Source organism: Elephas maximus, chromosome 13 (genome assembly GCF_024166365.1).
Source record: "Elephas maximus indicus isolate mEleMax1 chromosome 13, mEleMax1 primary haplotype, whole genome shotgun sequence".
NCBI classification, from domain to species: Eukaryota; Metazoa; Chordata; class Mammalia; order Proboscidea; family Elephantidae; genus Elephas; species Elephas maximus.
This window is the reverse complement of record NC_064831.1, coordinates 105,140,141-105,154,881: the sequence shown is the minus strand read 5'-3', so window position 1 is coordinate 105,154,881 and position 14,741 is coordinate 105,140,141. Positions and strand designations below refer to the sequence as shown.

At 43.2% G+C, this 14,741-nt stretch overlaps 1 protein-coding gene across 5 annotated transcripts in view; it reads left to right on the top strand.

Moving 5' to 3' along the window:
- Window positions 1–14,741, top strand: part of HERC2 (HECT and RLD domain containing E3 ubiquitin protein ligase 2) — a 316,687-nt gene that overhangs the window by 262,215 nt on the left and 39,731 nt on the right. For all 5 annotated transcript variants that reach the window (XM_049906042.1, XM_049906045.1, XM_049906044.1 and 2 more), the window contains exons 72-80: window positions 2,648–2,755; window positions 4,184–4,315; window positions 4,732–4,890; window positions 4,974–5,092; window positions 5,854–5,979; window positions 6,748–6,903; window positions 8,071–8,186; window positions 8,283–8,481; window positions 13,613–13,827. In XM_049906042.1, coding sequence (XP_049761999.1) covers window positions 2,648–2,755; window positions 4,184–4,315; window positions 4,732–4,890; window positions 4,974–5,092; window positions 5,854–5,979; window positions 6,748–6,903; window positions 8,071–8,186; window positions 8,283–8,481; window positions 13,613–13,827 — 1,330 coding nt within the window. The remainder of the gene's footprint in view (window positions 1–2,647; window positions 2,756–4,183; window positions 4,316–4,731; window positions 4,891–4,973; window positions 5,093–5,853; window positions 5,980–6,747; window positions 6,904–8,070; window positions 8,187–8,282; window positions 8,482–13,612; window positions 13,828–14,741) is intronic.

The following is a 14,741-nucleotide window of genomic DNA, read 5'->3' as shown; positions in this document are numbered from 1 at the left end:
TTTCTCCCCTTGCCTTGTTCTTTTGAAAGGGCTGTCATTTCTGGTATCATTGTGAGCCTTGTAATTTTTTTGTTAAAGCCAGGACATGAGAATATTACAGTGTGTTTGCTTTCTTGATTCTTTGTATACATGGTGCTTTTGAAAGCACTAATTAATTTAAGGAACTCTTGGGCTTTGCTCACTGTTCCTTCCTCTGCCCTGTGAGGTACCTGACTTAGGCCTAGACTGAGTTTTCAGTCCCTCAGTGGCTCGCAGACTGATCAGAAACACATTGCCATCACTGTGCCCTCAGGCATGTACAGCCTTCAACCATTGCACATCACTCCCTCCTCTGCCCTATGAGGGCTCCAGTTCAGGCCTGACTGAAGCCTTAGTCCTTCAGACCATACTCATACTTTTCAGAACATAAACCCTGAATAGTCCTTCACACCGCACTCAGACTTTTCAGAACGTACACCCTGAATAGTCCACGAGGAAAATCATCCTATTTCCTTTGTAGCCAGAGATAGGGGCCCTTCTTAGTGCACGGGTGAGCCGGGGTCAGGTGGGGCTTCTCTGCAGTCATCTGTCTGCTGTGCCAGAGGGGGGAGTGGCCGTGGAAGAATAGATCTTCCTACCATTTGAAATTCATCCATGTATTTTTTCAGTTTGCGGTTCCTTGCTGCCGTCCTTTGCCCACCTTTTCAGAGTTATTACAGGGATGAGTACAGATTTCTACTTGCTTTTCATGATGTTCTTGTGGGGGAACCCTAGACCTGCTCATGGCACCATCGTTCCAGCATCCTCTCCTTATTTCTTGTTCTTCTGTTTTTAAACAAGTCACCTGGAGAATAACCTGGGCCCTCCTACCCGTGGAACTCACCCACGGCCTAGATCTGCTCAGCGTGTTCCTCAGACCTGTCTTACCAGTAGGAAGTGGATTCAGAGGCTCCGTGAATTCCGCTCCCTTTGGTCTGGTGCTTGTGTTCAAGGAGGCACAGAATGGCCTGTTTTCTCTCTCTCTCTCTCTCTCGGATGCTGTGATGCTTGGTGCTGGAGCCATTAATCTATTGGGGTTGCAAAATGTATCATTTTAATTCTGTCATTCTTATTAGGTGGAATGCTTAAAAAGACATTTCTCGTCAAGCATTAGTTACCCAGGGGTACTTGTTTGCATGAGAAAAGAGGTTAAAAGCCTGGTTCTTTCCTTGTATTTGCTAGTTTTCAAGAGAATGAATTGGTTCCCCAACATTCTCCAAAGGTGACTGGTTCTTCTTTTTTAATATCATTTTGAGCTTATGGATTTGAACACACATATGGGGTTAAATCCATTATGGTTATGACACTTACTGAAACTCAGATTTTTCCATTTCTACACAGTGGGAGGCTCTTCACTTTGGCCCCTGAAATGACTCTAATGGTCTAATATGACATGATGCTTCTATATTACTGCCCTACTCCTGGAGTCTGCAATTGGAGATGGCATTTCAGGACCACAACGTGGTGCTTGGGATACTCGTTGCTACTGGGTTGTCATTGTTTCTATAACTTTCCCGTGGACAGATAGGATGGGTGTGTAGATGGATGGATAGACAGACCGATGGACAGATGGACAGGCTGAATTTCTTTCGAGTTCATACTAATACTTTGAATTTAAATTTAGGATTACAGAATTTTTACTTAACCTTTTCTGTTACATTTATATCTCTTCCACACTAAAGCCCTGGTTCAAAGGCAGGAAATGATAGAATATCTCTTAATTATTGATTTGCTTTATCTTGTGAGACACACAGAGCAGGTTCAGGATAGACTGTTAATACCATCAACACCAACATGAGTACTGAAAACAGTTGAAAAAAATTTTGCATATGCTCTATTCATTCTCCCAAATTTATTGAAATAATACTGCGTTTACTAGAGCATAATAGCTATTACATACTCTATTCCTTTTAACCATTGTTGAGACATAGTTTTACAGGTAACTGATGCTCGTCATTGTGTTTTCATGTTGGTCTCTCTAAGTGATATTCTCAAATCTGGGTATGCTTTTTAGTATGTGACTCCAATCTTTTCTTTCAGGAAAGTTTTCTTGAATTATAGTTTATAAATTTGTTTTCTCCCCCTTGCTTTAGTTTTCTTCTTCAAGGCCACTTGGTAATTATCTATGTGTTACATGCCTTTTATGTTCATTGTTGGTTACTTCCTTTCTCAAATGCTTTTTATGTCTTTATTTTTTTAATTTATTTGTTTTGTTGTTGAGAATGTACACTACAAAGCATATACCGATTCAGCACTTTCTACGTGTATAACTCGGTGAGGTGATTATCCTGCAGCCATTCTCACCCTCCTTTTCTGAGCTGTTCCTCCCCTATTAGCATAACCTGGGGCTGAGGCAAGAAGGTTCGCCTAGAAATGAGAGGACAAAGCAAGTTGGCCTTGCAGTTAGCAGGAGTCATCCTGTGTGTGTGGTGGGTGTGGGTGGGGTGGGGCAGGAGGTGGAGGGGCAGGTAGAATCTTAGGTCAGTTGTACCTGTCCGTCTGCTTTTTTGTTGGCTGTAGATATAGTTTTAGTTTCACGTCTCCCCCTTGGTGAGGAGCGATCTCTGAGTGACTTCAGCAGTGTTCGGGTGGGTGTGGTCACAGTACTGTGTGCTCATTTGTTCTCCAGGTGCAGAAGGACTCAGGGTGGAATTTGACCGACAGTGCTCCACAGAACGGCGCCACGACCCCCTCACCGTCATGGACGGTGTCAACAGGATTGTCTCGGTGCGATCAGGTAATGGGAAAAAGCAAGCTGTGCACAGTCTGCTTGCCATCAGAGACCGGGCCATGAGCACTCACGGGATAAAACACAACTGTTAGTTCTGCATCAGCCTTAGGGAACTTAGCTGTCAAGTACAGTGTGTTGTATTTGTCACTTCCCAGTTCATTCAGTAATTGTCCCAGCGGTACCTGCATCACACACAGGACTGGGAGAGCATTCCGAGTGACTAGGTGGGAACAGGTCATCGTTGGGAGCACCGCCAGGCCAGAAGGACCAGCCTTGACCAGAGAGCTATGGAAGGTTCTGTCAGGCCTTGTGGGGAACACCAGGGCTTGTGTGATGTTAAGGTTGACGTAAGACAAAGCTTTATAAGTGATTCCAGTGATGACTGAGTTACACACGCGGCGATTGTTCTGTGTATATAGTTGGACAGAGCATTGGAATTGTAAGGAGACGTATTCCAGGCCTGCCTCAAGCAGAGGTTGGCAGATTTCTTCTGTGAAGGGCCAGATAAATGTATTAGGCTTTCTGGGCCGTCTGATCTCCGTCTCAATGGCTCATCTCTGCCAGTGTAGTGTGAAAGCGGCCCTAGACCATGTTTTAGTGAATGAGCATGGCTGTGTGCCGATAAAACTTCACTTACAAAACATTCTTTATCTGAATAAAGTGGCCGTGGTCACATATGAGCACAGTTTTCCCGGCAGGGTGACAGAATGCCTGTCGATACAGTGTTCATTTAGCGTTCTTAGACGTAGCTAGTTTCTCTGCTTCCAGAAGGAAGCCCCTCCAGTCCATTCCCCCCCTGCAGCCAGATGGTTCTTCTAAAGTAGAAGCCTGATCATGATAGCAGACTTCTGCATCGTATCCAAACATTCTTTAGAGAAGCTGTTACGTAGCTGCTCCTTGCCACAGCACTGAGGCCCCAGGCTCTCTGCTCCAGCCTCTGCCTCCTGCTTTTCCATCTAAAATGGTCTGCTTCTGGCTGTGTTGAACTGCCTGTGTCCCTGGGATCTCTTTGTGGGGAGTGCCAGGGCTCCTGTTGCCTGGGTAGCTCCAGCCAGATCCGACCTTCCCCAAGAGACTGCTCTGCAGCTCCTAACATGAGTGTTGTTGGCTCTGCTGTGGGCTTGTACACCACACAGTGACCATGCTGGTCACTTCCCCTGTGGGTGGGGACTGCTGTCAGGGTGGTGCCACTTTCTCAGTGTCCCCAGTGCTCAGCCCAGGGCTGAAGGAGCAGTTGTGGAAGGGGTGGCATGTGTTAGAACGTGACTGACCAGGAGAGGGGTGTTTTGGTGAGTTGAGATGTAGGAGACCTCGGGCTGGCAGAGCCTACTGTCCTTCAGACATGGCTTGAGCTGTTTTGCTTTGTATCTAAAGAAGTATATGTATGTTGGGTGATCGGAGGACCCTAACCCCGCGCGCGTTTCTCTGCACCAGGCCGTGAGTGGTCTGACTGGTCCAGTGAGCTGCGCATCCCTGGGGACGAGTTGAAGTGGAAGTTCATCAGCGATGGGTCTGTGAATGGATGGGGCTGGCGCTTCACCGTCTACCCTATCATGCCTGCTGCAGGTAAAGGGGGACAGGGAATTAGCTAAGGACCATTACCCTAGCAGTGCGGACGCACATGCGTTTTAGTACCTTGGTGTCCACATGCTCTTGCCGCATTGGGAGTAAGCACTGGTGAGGTCTCTCCAAGGCGAGGTGAGGAACAGAATTACAGAGTCGCCTTCGCTGCCTAGTTGTTAGGAGAAGAGTCCTTTGTCTCTGCCAGTGTGAAAAGGGATGGCTATTCTTGGCTGCAATTCTGTAGCCGTTGTATTTAAAGTTAAAATGTGAGTTTAAAGTACGTATTTAATGTTACTTAGAAATCGACTGCTTTCCAAATGGATCAAGGAGCCACTGTTGTTAGTAGGATTTTTAACTCTTGCGTTGTTGTCATCCTCACCTTGTCAATCACAGAAACATTTACATGGATTTATCCACAGGGCCAAAAGACCTCCTTTCCGATCGCTGCATCCTCTCCTGTCCATCCATGGACCTGGTGACATGTCTGCTTGACTTCCGGCTCAACCTTGCCTCTCCCAGGGGCATCGTCCCTCGCCTGGCGGCCTCCCTCGCTGCATGCGCACAGCTGAGTGCCTTAGGTAAACGGCGCCTTATCCTTACACCTGTCATACTAGCAGGAGAAATGTTCAAGCTTCTGATACTTTCTGTCTGCCTATCTCAGCTGCCAGTCATAGGATGTGGGCCCTTCAAAGATTGAGGAAGCTGCTCACCACTGAATTTGGGCAATCCATGAACATAAACAGGCTACTTGGTGATAGTGATGGAGAGACAAGAGCTTTGGTATGGAACTTTATTTTTAACTTTCTAGACTTTTGACTCTTTGGAAATAAAATGTTGCTTTAATAATTTACACCTCTGCGTCACTAAGAAGAGCTGGGAAATGTCACATAAGCGTAAGGACTCCTTTGTCCAGACTTCCTTATGTTACTGCGTACACTGGAGTTGGGGCTTTGTGCCGAGATAACTTTAAATCTTGTTCTTTTCTGTTGGAAACTGTTTTTGTGCTGGACTCTGCTTTTGAAAAAATTGATCTATAGGTGGCTGTGAACATAGGGCTGTCTTTATTGGTCTTTTACAATGTGTCAGACTCCTCATATCACCATTATTTCACTGGATGAGGTAGTTACTACTAAAAGAATACTGGATCCTAACCGTAGGAAGAGATTGGGGGGGATTTGTAGGCCAGAAAGGGACTTTGACTGGTTACCTGGGAATGGCTGTACTGAAATCAAGACTAGACATTCTGAAATGAATTTTCATTCTCCCCTTTGTTATTTTAGTGTTCATCATTTTTTTTTTTAGCTTTGTGCTTATTTGAGTATATTGATAAGCATTTCAAAGGAGAATAGTTATATCTATCATATATATATGCACTATCTATATCTCTATTCATAATATTGGTATAGGATCTACGTATAATATACGATAAAACACCTGATTTGTACAAACAGAAGAGCAAGTATATGCTGTCACAAACTCCCAGCTGCCCAACTGGGCATTTGGATTCCTGGAACAGAATTGCCTTTTGTCGTTTTCTTAAGAGTTTTACAGGCAGTGCTCTCGCTGCTTTGGTGAAAGGCCTTCCGGAAGCTTTGCAGAGGCAGTTTGAGTATGAAGATCCTATTGTGAGAGGTGGCAAACAGCTGCTGCACAGCCCATTCTTTAAGGTAACACTTGATTTGTATTTGAAGTGGTGGTAGAGCTGGCTGGCAGGGAGCACCACAAGAGCTGTCATCTGTAGCGCATTGCATGTTAGACCCCCTTGATGGCAGTTGTGGGTATTGCTGAAGTTGAATATGAAAAATCTCAAGAAATTAATATTGTTTGATATAAGCCCTTATGCTTGAACTAAGTATCAGCGTGCCTTGTGACACACAAGTCTTCTTGGTATTGACTTAGGCAACAAGTGCTACAGCAGTTGTCAGATCTGAGGTCCTGTGGTGGGTGCCTCGCCAGGCATGGCACAGGGTAGTCTTGGTCACTGATCACAGCACATGACTGTCAGGTGGAAAAAGGCGGACCTGCAGAGCCCTGTGGTAGCCTAATGATGGTCATCTTGTTGACCCGCAGAGCCCTGCGGTGGCCTAGCGGTGGTCGTCTTGTCGACCCGCAGAGCCCTGCGGTGGCCTAGCGGTGGTCGTCTTGTCGACCCGCAGAGCCCTGTGGTAGCCTAATGATGGTCATCTTGTTGACCCGCAGAGCCCTGCGGTGGCCTAGCGGTGGTCGTCTCGTCGACCCGCAGAGCCCTGTGGTGGCCTAGCGGTGGTCGTCTCGTCGACCCGCAGAGCCCTGTGGTGGCCTAGCGGTGGTCGTCTTGTCGACCCGCAGAGCCCTGCGGTGGCCTAGCGGTGATCGTCTTGTCTTACATGTGGCGTGGCTGAAGTAGAATGGTCGCTGTATTTTAAGGGTGTATTTTCACCTTTTGGTGGCTACAGGTGCTGGTAGCTCTTGCTTGTGACCTGGAACTAGACACTCTTCCTTGCTGCGCAGAGACACACAAGTGGGCTTGGTTCAGAAGGTACTGCATGGCCTCCCGAGTCGCTGTGGCCCTGGATAGAAGAACACCATTGCCACGCCTGTTTCTGGAGGAGGTAGTGTACATTACTTTGAAATAATTTTTGGAATGCAAAATGTTTTATTTAGCTGCAGTGTAAAAAGATGGCAATATTATGAAACACAGAGACATTTGTCTTACCAAGGAATGCCAGAAAGAAAAGCCTGTGGCTGAAAACGGGTAAACTGAAACTGAGGACTCCAGTTAAAGCTTGTTTTTTATAATGTAAACCAAAGGTATCATCTAGACAGCTTTTAATATCTTAGACTTAATATAATCATATTGGTTTTGCTTACTAACCATAAAATCACGATGTTGTTTGGGGACTATGGCTTAAGCGGACTTCTAAGTCAATTGGCAAAATAATTCTATTATGAAAACATTCTGCATCCCACTTTGAAATGTGGCGTCTGGGGTCTTAAATGCTAACAAGTGGCCATCTAAGATGCATCAATTGGTCTCAACCCACCTGGAGCAAAGGAGAATGAAGAACACCAAGGTCACACGATAACTAAGAGCCCAAGAGACAGAAAGGGCCACATGAACTAGAGACTTACATCATCCTGAGACCAGAAGAACTAGATGGTGCCCAGCTACAACCGATGACTGCCCTGACAGGGAGCACAACAGAGAACCCCTGAGGGAGCAGGAGATTAGTGGGATGCAGACCCCAAATTCTCATAAAAAGACCATACTTAATGGTCTGACTGAGACTAGAGGAGTCCTGGCGGTCATGGTCCCCAAACCTTCTGTTGGCACAGGACAGGAACCATCCCCGAAGACAACTCATCAAACATGAAAGGGACTGGACAGTGGGTGGGAGAGAGATGCTGATGAAGAGTGAACTAATGATATCAGGTGGACACTTGAAACTGTGTTGGCATCTCCTGTCTGGAGGGGGGATGGGAGGATAGAGAGAGTGGGAAGCAGGCAAAATTGTCACGAAAGGAGAGACTAGAAGGGCTGACTCATTAGGGGGAGAGCAAGTGGGAGAATGGAGTAAGGTGTATATAAACTTATATGTGACAGTCTGACTTGATTTGTAAACGTTCACTTGAAGCTCAATAAAAGTTAATTAAAAAAAAGAAATCACGATGTTGATGTTGACATTCCCTCATATTCTCAGGTAGGGATTTTTCCTTGTCTTCTTCTTTTTGTTTTCTTGAGATCTGAATGATTATAGTGTGGTAATTTTGTCGTCTAGGTGGCTAAGAAAATTCGTGAGTTAATGGCAGACAGCGAAAACCTGGATGTTCTCCATGAGAGCCATGACATCTTTAAAAGAGAGCAAGATGAGCAGCTTGTGCAGTGGATGAACAGGTGACGTTAGGAACAAGAAACGCCGGTGTGTGTAAGTGACAGGTGTTTCACGTGCAGTTTTTCTCATGTCGGATATTCTCCTGATGCTTTTTGTAGGCGACCAGACGACTGGACTCTCTCTGCCGGTGGCAGTGGCACCATTTATGGATGGGGCCATAACCATAGGGGGCAGCTTGGGGGCATTGAAGGTGCCAAAGTTAAAGTCCCCACCCCATGTGAAGCCCTTGCAGCTCTCAGACCAGTGCAGCTGATTGGAGGGGAACAGACTCTCTTCGCTGTGACAGCTGATGGGAAGGTGAGGGTGCATTTTCTGTCACACTGTCACTAAAATTGAGAGGCTGTTATGGCTAGAGTGCATTGCTTGACCTTGGGGTATATATGAGGGTTCTGTATTAGAACAAGGGCAATAGCACCTGGGATATGCTGGCAGCGGTGATATTTCTAAAATATTTCTGTGTGATCTTTAGGTGTGTTCTATAACTCTTAAGTTTTTTTTTTATTTTGAAGTACAACATATATACAAGTTATAATTTTTGTTCGCATATTATTTGTTATACATGTATTCCTTTTTGTTTGCTGTTGTCAGTGGTATCTTTTAAAAATCAGTTTCTTCTGGTGTGCTGAAATAGTCTGTTTGTATGTTGACTTTATGTTCAGTAACCTTATTCTACTCTTTCTTTTCTAACATATCTCAAGGTTTTTTGTATCTTTCCTAGAGAGTAACCATCGGTAAATGAATATTTTTCCTTCCTTTCCAGTCCTCCGGTCTTTTCTTTGGTGGGAGAAACAGAGCTACAGTGCTGGGTAGGACTTGTAGCGTGACCTTGAGTAGGAGTGGTGGGAAGGACTTGCTCTCTGTCTTGATGCAGACTGTGAAGGAAACACCTTGAACATTTCACCATGCTTGTCGTGGGGTTTTGGCACATGCTCTTTGTCAGATAAGGGAAGTTATCTCTGTTTCTTTTCATGAATGGATGTTGACTTTTCTCACTCTTCTTTGATTTTTGAAATACTCTTTTCAACATTTTCTCCTTTAATGGATAAATATAGTGAATTGGATTAATTAATCTTATTAAACAACTTTCCATTCTTGGAATAAACCCAGCCTGGTCAAGATGAGTTTTACATATTTTTGGTCTGCGTTTGCTAATACTTTGTTTGAAATTTGGGGACGTGAGTGAGATCATCATGTAATATTCTTTCTGTCTTACCCCTTTTCTGGGTTTGGTACTATATTAGTCATCTGTTTATATTAAAAACTTAAAACAATACACATTTATTATCACAGTTTCTCTGGTCAGGACTTTACGTACAGATTAGCTGGGTCCTTCAGCTCAGACTCTTATAAGGCTGCAGTCATCTCAGGGCTACATTGGCAGCGTTCCATTCCCAGCTTGCTCATGTGGTAGTTGTAGCTGTTGGGTTGAGGCCTCAGTTCCTCATGAACTAAGCTCTCGAGACTACTCGCAGCTCTTTGCTAGGTATCCACAGAGCATCTCAAAACATGGCAGCTAGTTTCATAAGAGTGAGCAAGTGAGAGGGCAAGAGAGTGTTAGCAAGACGGAGGTCACAGTCTCTTGTAACCTAAACACAGAGTGGTCGTCCATCCCTGTTGCCATATTCCATTCATTAGAAGCAAGTCCCCAGGTCCAGCCCATATTCGGGGAGAGGGGATTACATGGGGGCGTGGATACCTGGAAGCAGGGATCACTGGGAACCATGTTAGAATCTGGCCACCTCAGGTGTCCGGGTTGTGCTAGCCTCATAAAAAAGGTTGAAGTGTACTCTCTCGATGATTTTGTGTCTTGTTACCCTGATTATATTGACATGCATGCTTAATATTTAAAGTTAATTAGTATTTCTGCCTCTTAAGAGTGTACACAGGAGAACATACACCAATTCAACAATTTCTCCATGTACAGTTCAGTGACATCAATTATGTTTGTCAAGTTGTGCAACGATTCTCACCCTCCTTTTCTGAATCATTCCCCTGCCATTAACGTAAACTCACTGCCCCCTAAGTTTCCTAAATAATCTTCTGAGTTGCTGTTGTCAGTTAGATTCCATGTAAGTAGTTCTTAAAAGAGCACGATGCTCAACGCAGACGTTCTTTATTAGTTAAGCTATTGTTTGCTTTTTAAGAAGACTTAAAGACATATTTTTGGTTTAAGGTTTAAAGATTATTTTGGCAATGGTTTTGAAGGTTCATCCAGCCTTCATGGCTCCAGAAAGTCTGGATTTCATGGGAAGTAGGAATTCTGTTCTGCAGTTTCCCTCTTTGGATCAGGATTCTTTATAGGGTCTTTGATCAGGGTGCTCAGTAATGGTAGCCAGGCGCCGTCTAGTTCTTCTGGTCTCACGGCAAAGGAGGCAGTAAAACAAGTTAGTCACAGAAGGACAAATATTGTATGACTTCACTTATATAAAAAGATAAGCACAAGCAAATGTGTAGAGACCAAGTTTATTAGTGGTTGACAGGGATAGGAGGGTGGGGGAGAGCAGGGAACTTACGGAACGCTGAGTTTTGGTTTAGGTTGATGGAAAAATTGCATTGATTAAGGGTAGGGTTGCATAGCTGATTAATATAATTCTTGTCAGTAAGTTGTACACCTTAAAAAGTTGAAATGGCAAGAGTTATGTGATATATTTACAACAACGGCAAGAAAGTAGCTTCTGAGGCTGCCTACATACAACCAAATATCTCATAGGATTTGGTTCCTTGGTTTGGAGGTTTAGGTCATAGTTTCACGGGGTATTCCAGTTAATTGGCCTAATAACGTGCTTAGTGCTTCTTTCTACCTCCTAGTTTGTTCTGCAGTGTCTGGCTTGCAAGCCGCCATCCAAGGCACAATAATTGGTCTCCATTCACCTGGAGCAACAGAGGAAGGAGGAGAGTCAGGAATAGGAGAAAAGAATGGAATCTGTGGCTAATTACATCTGTAATTAGGGTCCTTTGTTGATGAATTAGGGTGGTGCAGTGGTTGAAGTGCTCGACTGCTAACCACAGGGTCAGTGGTTGGAACCCAGCAGCTGCTCTGTGAGAAAAAGATGCGACAGTCTGCTTCCGTAAAGATTTACAACCTTGGAAACCGTGTGGTGCGGTTCTGCCCTATGGGCTTGCTATGAGTCAAAATTGCCTCGATGGCAGTGGGTGCGTTGGTTAATTCTCTGTCTCTGTTTGTGTATTTGAACATATCTTTATATTGTTCTTTTTTTAGGTCAGGGGTGAGGAAGCTTTTTTGTAAAATGTAAGATAGTAAATGTTTTCAGCTTTTCAAGCCATGTGGTCCATCACAGCTACTCTGCTATTGTTGCACAGAGACAGCTGTTGACAATATGTAAGCAAGTGGATGTGTCTGTGTTTAAATAAAAATTTATTTACAAAAGTAGATGGTGAGCCAGATTGGACCCATCAGCTGTAACTCACCAGCCCCTGGTCTACAGCATAAAAATTTCAGTTGACCGTTATTTTCAACCTGTTGAAGTTTTTCTTCTTTTTTTGGCATTCATTGTTGGCTAACAGGATGTTGGAAACCCCGGTGGGGTAGTGGTTAAGTGCTACAGCTGCTAACCAAAGGGTCAGCAGTTGGAATCCGCCAGGTGCTCCTTGGAAACTCTATGGGGCAGTTCTGCCCTGTCCTATAGGGTTGCTATGAGTCAGAATGGACTTGACGGCACTGAGTTTGGTTTGGTTTGGTAATAGGATGTCAGTAGTCAGACTAATTTTTATCCATGAAGGTGATAAATCTTTTTGCTGTGACTGCTTTTGAGATTTCATTATTTTTGTGTGTGTGTGATTTACAGTTTCACTATATTTAGGTGCTCGTTTATTTATTTATTTTTTTTGGCCAAGGAGGGGGTGGTTGGTGGTGGTGGGGTTCCTAGCTCTGAGAATTGGTGATTCAACAATTCTGGTAAATTTCCCAACATTACTTTTTTTCAAATGTCGCTTTTCCCGTGTTCTCTGTGTGTTCTCTATGTGGAACTGTGATTAGTTATGTTATAGTGAGATCTGTCCTTTGTATCTTCTCAGCCTTCTCTCCTGTTTCCTCTTGCCTTTGTCTTTCTCTGCTAGATTCTGGATACTTCCTTAAGATTGATCTTCTAGTCACTAATTTTCTCTTAACTGTGTATTATGTTTTATTTAATACATTCTGAGTTTTTAACTTCAGTTCTTACCCTTTTAAATTTCTATTTAATTTTTATAATCTCTTATTCCTTGGGCATACTTTCAAGCTTTTACTTCTTTAAACACAATAATAGCCTATTTTGCTGTTGGCTTTCACTTACGTTGCCTTCTTTTGTGTGATGTGATTTTCTAAAAAATTATTAGCTGATCATTTCCTTGGAAAATTTTTTGTAGAAATTCTTCGAGGCCTAGTTTGAAATTACTCATCCAAGGAGAATTTATATACCTGATACTACCAACCTAAGACATTGTAAATTAAATTCTCTACTTGAGAATTTTAGACTATAGGTAGCAGTTCAGACCAAAAACCAAAACGAGGATCCGTTTTTGTGGTTATGATATCTCGGGGGAGATTTTCCCCCTTGCATTCAGTGCTAAGATTGGGAACGACAGCTTTCTCTGTTGCTTTATTCTTATTTTTCATTCACATTTCCACTGAAGCGTGGCCTTTGAAGCTTCACCTTCATACACGGAGTGTCTTTTGAGGCCTGGCCACTGATCCTGTGTACCCTGCTCAGCATCTTACCAACCTTCCGAGTAGAAGCTGGCTTTTCAGGCTCATTGATCCGCCTGAGTATTGGTTTCAATTTCTGCTTTAGCGCTTGCGTCCTACTACTGTGTCAGTGCAGAAATGCATTCGAAAAATGTTTACAAGAGCAAAAATAACACCTTAATATTTATCAGGAGGGGTGTTTGCCGTATTATTAGAAATGGGTATGTAGTTTGCCATGGTTTTGGAAATAGCAGTCTGATCTGCTTTTTAAAAAGTTAATAAAGATATTTTGTGGTCCAAAACAATCATCGAGTTAGCTTGAAAAGAAACTAGTGTGTTCTACTTCGTGACTTGTGTGTTGCCTTGAAATGTTAAAATATATTTGTAGTTTATGGTTGTGGCTCTGTGGGAGAATTAACTGCCAGGGGTTCACATATAATATGGATAACGAAATTTTTTTTATATTAATCGTAGGTGGTACTCTAGTAAAAAAGAATGTTTTTTCAGAGAATAGACCTTGTTCTCAGAAAACATGAATTTGAGAGTTCTGATAGTCACGGTTTTCTTTCATTTTTAGAGCTTTGATAAAGCGTGTCTAAGGCCTTAAACATTCCTGTGGTTTTTAACATTAAATTTTATTTTTCTATGATAAAATGTCTGGAGCATTGATTAGGTTTCTTAAATACTGAGCACAGGCATATTTAGATAAAAATCTGATGTTCGTATTACTTTTTCTTGTCTTAGCTGTATGCCACTGGTTATGGTGCAGGGGGCAGACTAGGAATTGGAGGAACAGAGTCTGTATCCACCCCGACGCTGCTTGAATCCGTTCAGCATGTGTTTATTAAGAAAGTAGCTGTGAACTCAGGAGGAAAACACTGCCTTGCCCTCTCTTCAGAAGGAGAAGTTTACTCTTGGGGCGAAGCAGAGGATGGGAAGTTGGGGCATGGCAACAGAAGGTATTATGTGAAAACATCATTTTAAATGTTTTTTCCTTTGTGTATGTTTGTTTTAATGCTGGTGTATAGTGCAATGGCACTTAATTTTTCACAGCAACATTTACAATGCCCTACTTAAATAAATTAGTATTAATGACTCATTGACAGAAATAAGCTCCTGTTCCAATATGTAGGCTTATCTGTATGACCCCTCTATTGGGAAAAATACATGTATCATTTCTGAATTTTTGATTCACAAGCACTAAATACAGTAAACTTCCCTGTCTTTTTCCTCTAAGGGCACTTTTATTACCCCCAGTTCATCCACTGAATCACATTTGGTATTTTGTGTAGCATGTATGGTACTGAAACTGTGAATACGGAGAAATGGCAGAGGTAAGGGGAGAGAGACACAGAACAGTTTTTTAAAACAAAGTTTTTTCTTTTTTTTAACCAACCCGCTAGTTTTTAAAAATTAAAATTTAATGGCAGTTACCAGCCAGGTTGGAGTAACAGGGATTCTCCTGTCCGAATAACTGAAAAAAAAAAAAAACTATGGAACAATGGCCCTAAAAACATAGGACATCAGACAACAGAAGACAGTGATCCTTGAGAAATGGGAAACATAGAAGATAAGTCCTAAAAATTGCCCCAATGTAGTCCCTGAAGAAAGTTTCCAGGCCATGACACAGGAAGAGGAAATACAGGCAGACCCTGCCAGATTCTCTTAGTACAGGAGACAGAACTGGAAGTCCAAGATGGCCAAGAAGGCTAGGGTACACAGAACAAAATTACCACTGGGGAGAGAGCTGTACAAAGAGCCTCTTCTAGTCGAGTACTGACCATCACATGTGTGTGAGGAGACTATCTGAATCTAAGGAACAAACCACCCAAAAGGATTAGAAGGAACTGTCCCTAGCAATTTAGGTATTTCC